A 13519-nucleotide genomic window follows, 5' to 3' on the forward strand; every position below is an offset into this window, starting at 1 on the left:
AGGTCAGTTCTCATTCCAGTCCCGAAGAAAGGCAATGCCAAAGAATGCTCAAACTACTGCTCAATTGCACTCATCTCACACACTAGTAAAGTAATGCTCAACATTCTCCAAGCCAAGCTTCAGCAATACGTGAACTGTGAACTTCCAGATGTTCAAGCTGGTTTTAGAAAAGGCAGAGGAACCAGAGATCAAATTGCCAACATCCGCTGGATCATTGATAAAGCAAGAGAGTTCCAGAGAAACATCTATTTCTGCTTTACTGACTATGCCAAAGCCTTTAACTGTGTGGGTCACAATAAACTGTGGAAAATTCTGAAAGAGATGGGCATACCAGACCACCTGAGCTGCCTCTTGAGAAACCTGTATGCAGGTCAGGAAGCACCAGTTAGAACTGGACATGGAACAACAGACTGGTCCCAATTAGGAAAAGGAGTACATCAAGGCTGTATATTGTCACCCTGCTTATTTAACTAATATGTAGAGTATATCATGAGAAATACTGGGCTGGAGGAAGCACAAGCTGGAATCAAGATTGCCGGGAGAAATATCAATAACCTCAGATATGCAGATGATACCACCCTTATGGCAGGAAGTGAAGAAGAACTAAAGAGCCTCTTAATAAAAGTGAAAGAGGAGTGAAAAAGTTGGCTTCAAGCTCAATATTCAGAAAATTAAGATCATGGCATCTGGTCTCATCACTTCATGGCAAGTAGATGGGGAAACAGTGGCTGACTTTATTTTGGGGGGCTCCAAAATCACTGCAGATGGTGACTGCAGCCATGAAATTAAAAGACACTTATTCCTTGGAAGGAAAGTTATGACCAACCTAGACAGCATATTCAAAAGCAGAGACATTACTTTGTCAACAAAGGTCCATCTAGTCAAGGCTATGGTTTTTCCAGTAGTCATGTATGGGTGTGAGAGTAGGACTATAAAGAAAGCTGAGTGCTGAAGAATTGATGCTTTTGAACTGTGGTGTTGGAGAAGACTCTTGAGAGTCCCTTGGACTGCAAGGAGATCCAACCAGTCCATCCTAAAGGAGATCAGTCCTGGGTGTTCATTGAAAGGACTGATGTTGAAACTGAAACTCCAACACTTTGGCCACCTGATGTGAAGAACTGACTCACTGGACAGACGCTGATGCTGGGAAAGATTGAGGGCAGTAGGAGAAGGGGACGACAGAGGATGAAATGGTTGGATGGCATCACCGACTCGATGGACATGTGAAGTGAAGTGAAGTCGCTCAGTTGTTTCTGACTCTTTGTGACTCCATGGACTATAGCCTACCAGGCTCCTCCCATGGAATTTTCCAGGCAAGAATGAATACTGGAGTGTGTTGCCATTCCCTTCTCCAGAGGATCTTCACCAACCAGCGATTGAACCCAGGTCTCCCATATTGTAGGCAGATGCTTTACCATCTGAGCCACTAGGGAAGTCAATGGACGTGAGTTTGGATAAACTCTGGGAGTTGGTAATGGACAGGGAGGCCTGGCGTGCTGTGGTTCATGGGGGCGAAAAGAGTTGGACACGACTGAGCAAGTGAACTGAACTGAACACATGCATGCTCTCTGTCCTGTCTGACTCTTTGTGACCCTATGGACTGTAGCCCACCAGGCTCCTCTGTCCATGAGACTCTCCAGGCAAGAGTACTGAAGTGGGTTGCCATTGCCTTCTTCAAGGGATCTTCCAGACCCAGGGATCAAACCAGGGTCTCCTGCAACTCCTGCCTTGGCAGATGGATTCTGTTACCACTGAGCCATGTGGGAAGCCCAATGACTCCCCACGTTTCACTAAATTCATCCAGACTAGGATCTGTATGAATCATCTGGATCAAGGTCACCTTAGAGGTACAAGGTGTTTGTCAGCCTGTGAAACACAGCCTTTGGCTGATCTGCCTCTGAGTCAGCTGCCTCTAGGTTGCTATCTTGGGTGCTGGTTCAGATTACTTGGTTTGGTTCACCTAAGCCCTTCTGCCATCTCCCCCACATCCTGCTTCCTTCTGAACCATGTGTGACCTCCTTCTGTCCTCGCCTCCTCCCTCAGCCCCACCCCTCGGCTCCCTGCAGTACTCTCCCCTTCACCTAGGCCCCCTCACCTCTATCCTTCTCCTCCTTTCTTTCCTCTCTTTTTTGCCATAGCCTTCACCCCAAACCCATCTACAGGTTCCACCCTTAAGGACTAGAGCAGCTGCCTCAGGGTTCCTCCTTGCTTTCTTCAAGCCGCTCCCACACTTGTGTATTTCAGAAGCACGTGTGCCTTCAGCCAGTGGTGTGCTCTGACCCCAGCTTCCTCTCCCCTTGCTTTCCAGGTACCTTGGTCCCACTCTCCTTCTGGTCCTCTTCTTTTAACAAGGGGTGAGCTTCTTGGGCATGGCTGAAGGAGAAGGATGTCAGCATCGGAGCAGACTGAGATAAAGGCAGGGCAGGCTTCTCAGGGGCAGCAGACCTGTCTCTGACAGGTGGGATCAGAGGTTTTGGCTCTGAGGAGTGGAGAACAAGAGTCAAACTAAGGACGCCCAGCACCTGAGGGCAGCAGCCGCTGGGATTAAGGCTCTGCAGCCCTGTGGTTGGTGGAACATGCAACTGTCTAAGCCCTCCACCCTCAGTGCCTCTCCCCTGTGCTGCCTTAAAAGGAAAGGCACAGGTTAAGTTCACTCCACACAGCAGCACTGGCAGGAACAGAACAGGCTGCCTGAGGACCAACACCCTCCCCCTTTCATGCATCCGTCCGTGCATCCATCTATCAACAATTACTGCACACTTTATTCTAAGATTAGGCTGGGGTGGGGTGGGGTGGGGTGGAGAGGAGCATGGGCAGGAAATAGGGGCAGACCTGTTATCTAAGAGGTTTAAGATATTTCCTGAGAATGTAAGTCTGTCTTAACCGGGAGGCATGTACTTCAGAAAGAGGAAAAACAAAATGAGCCCATTGATCATGATACACTACCATGCTCCTATCTGAGACTATAACACCGCAGGAAAGAGCCAGAGAACTAATGCCAGCCCAATGCCCTCGTTTTACAGATGGGAAAGTTGAGACCCAGTGACCTTCAGATGCTCTTATGATTAATAATATTCAAATTCATTTCCAAATGGCATCAAATCCATAGTATATCTTTGTCATTCGTGTTTTCCCAATTGATAGACTTTAAGAGCATATTTCTTGTTTTAGGGACAATGTGGGGGTAGGTCCATTAGTTTTTCTTTAATGAAGGCAATGTTAACCAGGTTCTCCTGCTCACAAAGTTTGGAGTTCACTGGCCTTGAAAGAACTTGCAAATCAGGGCTCCTCTGGGAAGGGGGGCCACCACCTGGGGCTGCCTGAGGCTGGAAAGGGTGTATTGAGTCTGGGGATCTGGCAGGGCTCCTGGGGACCCCCAGATCTCTGTCTGGCCCCTGCCTTCTACCAAAGATCCCTCCTGGGAGGAGACTCCAGAATCAAGAGGGAGGAGGGGCAAAGCCTCTGTCTGCCGGGAAGTAAAGCAGGGCTGAGGGCGTGGGTGTCCAGGGGCCAGCTCACCAGAGCAGGGACTGCGAGAAAGCCCTTAGCTTCAGACACTACCACGTGAACCCTAACTACAGGCCAGATGTGGTGCCCACATTGGGAGGGGCACAGCTGGAAGGTCAGAGAACTTCTTGAGGACTCTGCCAGTTTGTAGCCCCCTTTCGCCTATGCCTCCAAGAGACCAAGAGACACCCTGGAAAGCCTTGTCCAAGCAGCCTGGCCCCTGCCCCCAAGGACCCGGTTCTCAAGCAACACCTGGTGGGGAAGACAGGGGAGTAGCTCTAAGCTGGCGTCCCCTGGCCCCAAACCCCCTTCCAGTGCTCTCAGGAAGCTCTCAAGGGACACTGGGTGCCCGTGTGTGTCACACTGGACTGCCCCAACGCACCCTGCCGCAGCCTGGCCAGAGAGGGGAGACTGGCCACAGCAGAGGTTTCCATGCCAGGCCTGCCTCTCAGGCCCAGCTGGGCATCCTAACCCTGGGGCCTTGTGGGCAGCAGCCTCCCCCTGACCAACTGACCCGCTGCTGAGCTGATTACAGGGTGACCTGCCCGGAAGCTGGGCAACAGTCCACCCGCTCCTGCCAGTCAGCACAGCAGCTGCCGCCAACCCCCCTAGGCCTGCGGCCCAGCGTACTCTGCCCATGTCCCCTCACTCGACCTTCAATCCTCCCCATGAATTAGGTCATAGGCTGGAGAGCCTCTCTGAGCCCCAACCACCTGCCTCACTGCCAGCGCAGCTGGCTCTCATCCCCTGACACTGAAACCACCCAGGATCGGCTGACCAAGGGATTCAGGGGATGCAGTTTAGTTTCTCACTCTGTCTGGAAAGAAATCCTCTATTTGCTTAGACCCATGCATCTCCTGCACTGGCAGGTGGGTTCTTTACCACTAGCACCACCTGGGAAGCCCAGGGACAGCCACAGGATGGGACAAAACCCCACCTTTGGAGCCGCAAGGACCTGCGCGCTTTCTGTGCACTGAGCCTAAAAAGGCCCAGCTTGGTGACCCTCAGTGCACCCCTTCCTCTATCAGATGGGACAGCACCGTCTCTCTCAGCTGGGCGATCATGAAGCAACCTACGCTGGTGGAGGGTAGCACAGAGCAGGGGCCACCCTCCCTGCCACCAGGGAGACTTCTGTTTCCCCCTCCATGAAATGAGGACAATGAGTCTAAGAGTACCCAGATCTCCTCTAGCCTTAATTCTGATCCCATGATCCAACCCAGGAACCAGAGAGTCAAATAACAAACGGAAGGGTGCAAGGCGAGTACATACCCAGAGATCTAGGGGTCTTCTCCCGAGGCCCACGCTCCTGGACCAATCTTAAAAGAATGGGGGAGAAAAAAGCACCATGAGAGACGGCAAGCAAGAGCTCCTGCTGCGCTATCTAGCAAGCAAGAGCTAGCTCCCAGGCTAGCTCCAGGATGGGGTGACAGCTGAGAGGGGGATGAGACAGAGGAGGCTGTGGGTGCCCCTGTAAAGAGGCTCTTGGCCAGGTGTTCAAGGCAGCAGGAGATGCAGCTCCTTCTGGACCTGAGGGTGACTGGCAGGCTTGGTCCAGACAAAGCTCAGAGCCCTGTTTTCTGGCTGCATAGACCGTTGATTCCCCAGGAAGCCAGCCTCCATGAGTAAACCACTTAGTCCAACAGGAAGCCCTGTCCCTGCTGTGTGCACAGGAGATGGGGGTGAATCTCCTCCCAGCTCAGGACAGACTGACTTCAAGACCTCTCCCAACCCATGAAAGCTCGGGGACCCACTCCTTTTCCCCTCCAGGGTTTAGAGGGAATGACCCCCTTTGCTGCTAATGGGCAATCACCACTGCTTTGTAGGAGACATTCAGTTCAAACTGAGCACAGGAATGAAAGATGAGGCATTCCTGGCACTGGTTTTAATTGCAGTTTTTAAAATAAACAGTACTGTTTACTCATTCATGTATGCATGTTGTTGCTTCAGCCAGGTCCAGCTCTTTGCAGCCCCATGGACTGTAGCCTGCCAGGCTCCTCTGTCTATGGGATTCTCCAGGCAATAATACCCGAGTGGGTTACCATACCCTATTGAAGATGTACTGTGCGCAAAGCACTGTGTAGACACTGGGAATACAGCATCACTAAGACAGGTGGTGATGCATTCATGGGCCTTACATTCCCAGGAAGACCAGATATGCATTATCTAACATGGACTTGTCTCTTCTCACTGGGAAACGCGTAGACAGCAGAAGGCTCTGGGGGGCTGACAGGGTGCCAAGCCACGAGAACTGGGACACGGCATCCTGTGCTCTGGCCTCAGAGTTTTCACTCAGCAGGGTGACCCAGGCTGGGATGGCCGGAGGACAGGCTGTAGGAGAGCCCACCTGAGTGCCTGCCCAGATACAGGGTCTCCTACTGAGGGGACCGTGGAGGTCAGGGGACCAGAGGTCTACAGGAAGGGCCAGAGCCTGGGACAACCAAGACTCAGAGTTGCTCCCTGGGACAGGCACAGCCTTCTATGTCAGGACCCCCAGGGAGGGCTTGTGTGGCTTGGAGATCATAGGTAAACACCCCAGGGCACCCAGCTAGGGAGCTAGGTCTTTGCCAATTGGAACCCACCACTAGGTCTTTGCCATTGGAACCCACCACTGCCCAGCTGTGCCAACAGGCCTGGGGGCAGAGGTGAGCAGGGAAGTCCCTTTGGTGGTTCTGGCTAGGCACAGAGTGGGCACGGGGCACTGGTAATCCTGGTGCTGCTTTCCTCCCTCAGACCCGACCGCCACCGACTCCTGGCCCACAGCCTCGCCCCTTTGACCTCAAGCTGGACGCTGTTTTCCTTTCCCCTCTGAGCAGACGATGTGGCCTCAGAGCACGTGGCTCAGCCTCCTTCAAGCTGTGGACCTTGGCAAAACTCTCCTTCCCTTCTCTAGAGACTCATTAGCAGAAAAGACAGAGGCCAAGGTCGCCCACACCCAGAGAGCCTTCACTTTTCTCCGCACAGCGTTCCAGCCCCTCCTCCCTCTTCTGAACCCCCACCGTGACCTGAGGTGGTCCCACAAGGCCACACGAAAATGATGGAAAAGCAAAGCTCTACCTGCATCCACAGTCTTCTCCACGCACCTGGCCAGACATCTGAGCATCAACCAGTGTCCCCAGCAGCACAAGTTGAACCCACTCACAAGCTGCCACCTCACTGCCCCAAAGCCTGCCTCTCCTCCTAGTTCCCTGTCCTGCTGAAGCCACCACCATCTGTCTGGCTGTTTATCCAGTAACTCTGGCATGGGCCTCAGCTCCCTACCTGGTTCATCCCACAGCCATCCAGTCAACAAGCCCCTCCCTCACTTCTTCACTTTCTGAGCCCCTCTGCACCCTGAACACTGCAGACCAGGTGCCCACAGCCTCTGCCCATTCAGGTGCCCACAGCTTCTCCCCTGGGTCCCTGAGGCCAACAGTGTGCACAGCCCACGCCACACTGCCGTGGCCAGGGTGACCTTCCTAAATCAGGTCTGACATCACTTCCACACCAAAAAGCCTCCAGTGGCACCTCACTGCTTCCGGGTAAAGCTCATACTCCTCAGTTTAGCACACGGGCCCTTCAGCCCTGCGTACCTCACCCCCCGTCACACACAGATACGGTGCTGCTGGAAAATTAGCCCTGCCCTAAATGCCTCAGTCAATCGTCCTTCCCAACTCTCCCTCTGCTCCATCTCACAGACTCTGCCTCAGCCTTCAAAACCCAACTGGCCTCACCTCCTCTGAGAAGTCTTCCTGGCCTGATTGAAATAATTTTCCACAGCGCTCCTCAGAATGAGAGGCAGCCTTCTACCTTAGTGTTTACCTCACTGGGGCTTTTAGTCAATGGTCTGCTAGTAAATTTCTCTTATGAGCTCCCAGAACACAGAGGATGTCTTGTTTGGCTTTGCTTTCATAGCACCTGACCCCGTGTCTGGCACAGAGTGGTTCTTAACAGTGACTCAATGGATGCACGGACACATGGACAGACAGACGGATGGAAGGATGGATGAAATGGTATGGAGTCTCCCTCCCAGCCATTAGCTAGCCTCACGGAGTCAATGGAGAGAAATCCATGTCACAGCCTGACAGCAAATAGGCAGATACTTCAGATAGTTATCTGCCTAATCCACGCGTGATTAATCCATGGCAGTTAACATGGGAGTTTGACACCATGGGAGCCACAGAAGTGTCCAGATATAGCCCCTGCCTTATAGTGCTGCAAGTTCAAGAATAGAAATAAAAGGTGAGCAAATAAGTAGGTGGGAGGTGGCTGGACAGCACACAGGCTGAATGCCGTGTGAACAGAGCCCTTCGCCACATCCCGAGGAGGCCAGGGAAGACGTGACAGAGAGGGTGGACATGGAGCTGGGGCTTGAAGAATGTAGGAACTGACCAGCAGGCCAAGGATAAGAGGCCCATTTGGGGCTGCAGGGAGGTGCCATCCAGGGCTGGACACAGGGGTATTGGCGGGGGCGGGTTGCCACTCAGGCTCCCACAGAGCAGTGAGGTGCATGGAAGTGAGGGTGCGTGGAAGGGGTGTATTTGGGGAGGGGGGTGAATGAAAACAAAAGATCAGGATGAAGAGCTCAAGGCCACAAGGAGATGGGGTAGGAACTCCAGGGGGAGGTCAAAAGGGAGCCAGCAAGTACAAACTAAGAGCAAAGGCAGCGGCAAGCAGGGGTGGTAGCCTCCGTATTGTCTCTCGTTGTTTAAGAAAGCCCTCATGGGATGTGGCAATCTGTTAGGAACAGGAGGCAAGAGTTGAAAATGATGCTGAAATTGGAAGATCAAAGAGCACTCCTGCACCCCCATGGAAATTGGGAGGTTATGGGGGAGAGACAGCTAGGGGAAACACAAAGAGCTCCATCCGCGATGCTGTGGTGGGGGTATATTGTGGCAGTTGCTTCCAACGCTGGATCTGCATCAGCCTTGAGAGCCCTGGGAATGCTCAACAGGAGGGAAGCCCAGGGGACGCAGAAGTCTCCCATCCCACTTGACCTTGGAAGCCACCTGCACAGATAAGACTCCCAGGGGAGAACAAGGAGATGGAAGTGAAGAGTTCTGGAATACATTTAAGAAACAAGGAAAGAGGGGGCACACAGGAGACTGCCTGGAAGTCAGGAGGTGAGGAAGGCAAAGAATTCAAGGACATCAACAGCTCAAGAGCAGTGGGATGGGTGGAAGGGTCACTTATCGGGGGCCAGAGAGTCATGAAAGCCACCAAGAACTCTCAGAGGGAGGAAGAGGTGGGTGTCTGAGCAGAAAACGAGGAGGCGGTGTCGATAGTGAGGAGGCAGAGGCCGGTGGAGGAAGAGGTTGGTGGAAAAATCGAGCAGAGAGCTTAAATCCAGGAGCAGGTCCACAGATGGGCTCCCACACTCCACCAGGGTACAGTAAGATGTGGACATGTCTTGGGACAGAAGGGGAGGCGATGTGGGAGACAGAGGACCCTTGAGAGAAATGGGTACAGGAGACCCCAAAGAGAGCGCTCTCTCTCCTTCTCCCTGTCTCTATCTCTCCCTCTCTCTCTATTCACTGATTCTCTATTCACTCTCCCTATTCACTGATTCCCAGTTTTTTGATTCCCTTTTTAGTCCAAAATTTTTGTAGACTACCCCCCATACATAGACACAATAATGCTTGCATTTTTAACGTCCATTCATTAAGAAAATGCACCATCACAAAGAGCTATCATGAATCCAATAGCGCTCTAAAAATATTCATACTCTGTTCATCAGGGCAGCAACCACACCTATCAGGACACTGGTAAAAGACAGAAGTCAAGATATTGCTAATTAAGCCTATACACCCCCCTGCTGGAGTCAAGGGCCAGCTCTGTGACTGCCCCAGGTCAGAGGCTCATGGTGGAGGACCCTGCCCTCCATGCATCTGGCTCCCAGAGCTCTGCCCTGGTGTGAAGACTCAGTCATAGGGAGTCCAAGCAGATCTTGGAGGGTAGAGGAGAGAGGACCGCAAGGTAGTTTTGATTTAGGGCTGCTTACCGTGTGGTGGGGGGCCTGAGGCCCGTGAGGATGTCCTGGCCAGGAGGCAAGAGGCTGGGAAGGGAGCCAGGTGTGCGGGAGGTCCCAGCGGGTACCTTGGCCTTGGGGATGGGCGGGATCACAGTGCCTCCCAGGGATTCGTGCATCTTCTCATCATTGCAGTGCAGGTACTGCTGGGAAATCTGCACCTGGGAGCGGCAGTCGGGGAGGGGTCTGGTCCATGAAACAGTTCACTTGGATGCTCACTTCCCAGGTGCCGCGCGCAGAGTGGTCCCTTCTATCCACAGCACTGGTAAGTATCCTGTTTCTCTAATAACACAACCCTGGGACCTCTGAGCTCATTGTTTCTTTACCATTTAAACCAAAAGGGGGTCCTCTCATTCCTACTGCAACCCCTTTAGCCATTATTATTAGTTGTTTTTCTGTTCTCATCTCAGAAAACCCTAGAACATCAGAGCTGAAAGGGATCCTCAAAAACATCAGGTCCAATTCCCTTATCTTTGTGCAAACTGAGGCCCAGAGAGGGAAGTGACTTGCCCAAGGTCACACAGTCAATGAGGGCAGAGTAGAAACCAGAACCTAAATCTCCTGAGTCTTAACCCAGGATTCTTTCCCCTCCGCCATAGTCCCTTGCCAAAATGAGGAGGGTCAGAACCATAAGAAATTCTGGAACATTTAGATCAGAGAAGGCTTGAGAACCATCATGTGTAAGAATGGATAGTCACACAGCATCTGCTTAGGAGGAGCCAGCTTAGTACCTCTGGGGCAACTACCGGAGAAGATACCTTCAGAGATGCTCAGGGCCCACGAACAGGGATTGGTAAAGGATCGAAAGGAAAACAGAAGCACAGGGAGGCAAGACTCAGAGCAGTCCGACTGCCTTACCTCCTGGGCACCGGGTCTCAGCTCCTGGGGACCCTGACGGCTTGTGGGCGGGTCCAGGCCCTTCTCCTTGGCTCCGCTGGCTTCTGGGGTGGTAGGGATGCTCTGGATGGGGGGCATCGGCCTGGATAGCCTCAGCAGCCTCTGAGAGGTAGCCCGGGGGATGACAGTCCTCAGGGGAATTCCTTTGGGGCCTCCACCAGGATCCAAAGAGGCTGTATGGGATGGGGATGGGGAGTAAGTGAGTCCCCAGAGTGTGGGGAGTGGAGTTAATTCAGTTGCTGGCAACAGGGCCTTATGTCCTGGGGAGGCTGGGATGGTGAGAGGAAGGGACAGATGTTCCCCCAGCCCTAGACTGTGCTGAGTGTCCTTCCCCACTCCTGTAAAATTTGGTAGAAAGTGTCAGTCAAAGTCACCTATTTAAAATTCAGAATAAATTAATTAAATAATTAAAATTCAGAAGCAGGTTGGGTAGAAAGGGGAACAAAATCAGTACTGAATTAGGAGGGAAGGCAGCGGGCTCTAGTCCTGTATCCACTTGAAAGCCACTGGGTGGCTTTAGCATAGTTGGCAGAAGTGGGAGGAAAGAGGTGGTCAGATCTGTGTTTGAAAAGAATTCCTCTGCAGTGAAGACTAGAAGGAGGTGAGGGCGGGAATGGGGAGTCTGGTTGGGGGCCGCTGCAGAGGCCCAAGTGGGAGATGGCATTCCAGGGAGGAGGCAGGGGCTGTAGAGAGGGTGCCCCTGACCACCTCTGACCCCAGCTGCCAGTTGCACACCTGCTGACTCTCACAGTCCAGGCGGCCTGGGGTCCCTGGCCTTAGGGTTGGGGTCTGGGCAGGGCCCAGGGCTCACCACGGGAAGATGCTGCCAAGCCCTCCGAGAGTCTCCTTTTCTTGAGCTTGTCCTTGATCTGGGTGGTGTCCCGGGCCACACTGTTGGCATCTGACTCCAGCGAGGGGAGCGGCACCAGCGGGTGGGGACCCAGAGACAGGGCCATGAGGTTCCTGGGGTGGCCATTCCTGGCCTGCCAGCCCTTCAGGGGAGCATCCAGCTTGAGGCTGCCAGGGTCCCCACGTCCACTCAAGAGCTGTGACGGCTTCTCCAGGAGGGCGCTGGGCGCTAGCTGGAGGGAGGCTGAGAAAAGAACTGCTATGCTAGAGGAGCCCACTCCCCCAACTTCCCTGGGTGCTAACATCACCCAGGCCCCGGGACCTCAGCTCTGCCTCCCTGGGGCTCACAGGGCCTTCCTGCAGTTCCTAGGAGAGCCCCAATTATTCCCTGTTCTGGCGGGAGCCCTCCGTACACCTCCATCCTTTGAGGCAGAGAATTGAAAAGTAAGGTGAAGTGAAGTTGCTCAGTCATGCTTGACTCTTTGTGACCCCATGGACTATAGCCTACAAGGCTCCTCTGTCCATGGAATTTTCCAGGCAAGAGTACTAGAGTGGGTTGCTGTTTCCTTCTTCAGGGGATCTTCTCGACCCAGGGATCGAACCCAGGTCTCCCACATTGCAGGCAGACACTTTACCATCTGAGCTACCAGGGAAGCCCAAGGACCCACCTAAAACCAAAGGACATGTCTAGCAGGGACCAGGGTAAAATTAACGCCTGCCCATGGCTTGAAGACACAGTTGGGCATCTAAACACACCCATCTCCTTCCTCCAGGATGAGGTCCAAGCTCTGCTCTGTGGTCATTGACCCTGTCTGCGTGGCTGCCAGGTGGAATGGCCCATCTCTGCCCCAAGGCCCCAGAGAGGCTGCTGGGACACTCGAAGGCCATTTCATGTGATGGAGTCACCAGGCCCATCCCCCCGTCTCACCTTCTCCAAATGTCTTCAGGCTGGAGTCACTGCTTCCACCTGGGAGTGCAAGGGGCCCAGCACTGCTCGGGGGAACGCTGCCACAGTACACGGCCACAGGAGCCGAAACTTTGGCTGGGGACAGAAAGGCAGGGAGAGCAATGTCTTAGAGTCCACTAAGGCCGGGATAGGGGACAGACAGCCCCGGGAACTCTGTGGCCCATCCCCCAAATCAGCCTTGCCCTCAGGTGGGGGCTTGCCACCCCGACCCCAGCCGGCCAGGGCACCGTGCTCCCCACCAAAGCCCCCCTTCCCAGCCCACTCCACGTGACTTCTCCCAGCTTTGCTCCAAACCCTCCCCACACTGCACCTTCTCAGCCTCCTTCATGGGCTCCCCGGTCCTCGGCCCTGAGCACAGTGGCTTGTTCCTGGAACTGCTCAGGCATTCCCATTTCTCCACATTCCTCCCAAGGGGTCTCCAGGCCCCTTCAGAGGACCCTGCCAGGAGCAGCAGCTCCACGTTACAAGCAACCGTTCACTCCAGGCAGGACCTCTGACTCCCTCACCCTCCAGGGGAAACGGGCTCACACAGCCGGCTCCAGGGGCAGTGCCAGGCCTGGAATGCTGTTTCCTGATACAGAGTTGGCCTCACTGTCTCCTGCCCTGTCAGCTGAGGAAAACGGGGCCACTCAGCCCTCCCATGGACCCACTCCTGCATCCATGGCCCGTCTTCATGTTCCCACTACAGAGCACTACCCTCAGTCAGCCCATCAGCTCAGAGAGTGGAGGCAAAGCCCTGGTTGAGGAATCTGGAGCCAGATAGGGAGCCCCCCACAGGAGGCTGAGCAGGGAGAGCCCACAGAGAGCCTCGCCCGGATGGAAAGGCTTGGCGGCCTGACCACATCTCCCAAGCAGAGCCCACGGGAGTATCCAAGGAAGATCCCCACCCCGACAACCTTCCTTGGGGCCCCTTACCTGGGGGCACATCGTCACGGGTGCCCATGCCCTGGGTGGAGAGGCACCTGGGGGGTTGTCCAGAGGCAGCAGCTAGTTTCTGGGCCGTGAGCACAATCCTCAAGCATCCAGAGGACCCCAACCTATAACATCCAGGGATGTATGATGGAGAGAGGCAGAGAGGATCCATACAAATCACAAACCCTTTGTAAACCACTTTGTGGGAAGCCCACCAGGAGCGAAAGCATTCTTTCCTCTTCTTTTTTTTTTAAGAGCTTTAAAATTTTTATTTATTTTTGACTATGCTGGGTCTTTGTTGTTGTGCAGGGTTTTCTCTAGTTGCGGCAAGCAGAGACTCTTCTCTAGTTGTGGTGCACGGACTTCCGATTCCTTGGCTTCTT

At 53.8% G+C, this 13519-nt stretch overlaps 1 protein-coding gene across 1 annotated transcript in view; it reads right to left on the reverse strand.

The window, feature by feature from the left end:
• Positions 1 to 13167, reverse strand: part of TOGARAM2 (TOG array regulator of axonemal microtubules 2) — a 45021-nt gene extending 31854 nt beyond the window's left edge. The window contains exons 1-7 of the mRNA XM_052649514.1: positions 13140 to 13167; positions 12186 to 12299; positions 11220 to 11501; positions 10370 to 10581; positions 9485 to 9672; positions 4777 to 4823; positions 2313 to 2479 (exon numbers count right to left, since the gene is read on the reverse strand). Of these exons, the coding sequence (XP_052505474.1) occupies positions 2313 to 2479; positions 4777 to 4823; positions 9485 to 9672; positions 10370 to 10581; positions 11220 to 11501; positions 12186 to 12299; positions 13140 to 13167 (1038 nt within the window). The remainder of the gene's footprint in view (positions 1 to 2312; positions 2480 to 4776; positions 4824 to 9484; positions 9673 to 10369; positions 10582 to 11219; positions 11502 to 12185; positions 12300 to 13139) is intronic.
• Positions 13168 to 13519: the final 352 nt, after the last annotated feature.

This window comes from Budorcas taxicolor, chromosome 11 (genome assembly GCF_023091745.1).
Source record: "Budorcas taxicolor isolate Tak-1 chromosome 11, Takin1.1, whole genome shotgun sequence".
Classification (NCBI taxonomy): Eukaryota; Metazoa; Chordata; class Mammalia; order Artiodactyla; family Bovidae; genus Budorcas; species Budorcas taxicolor.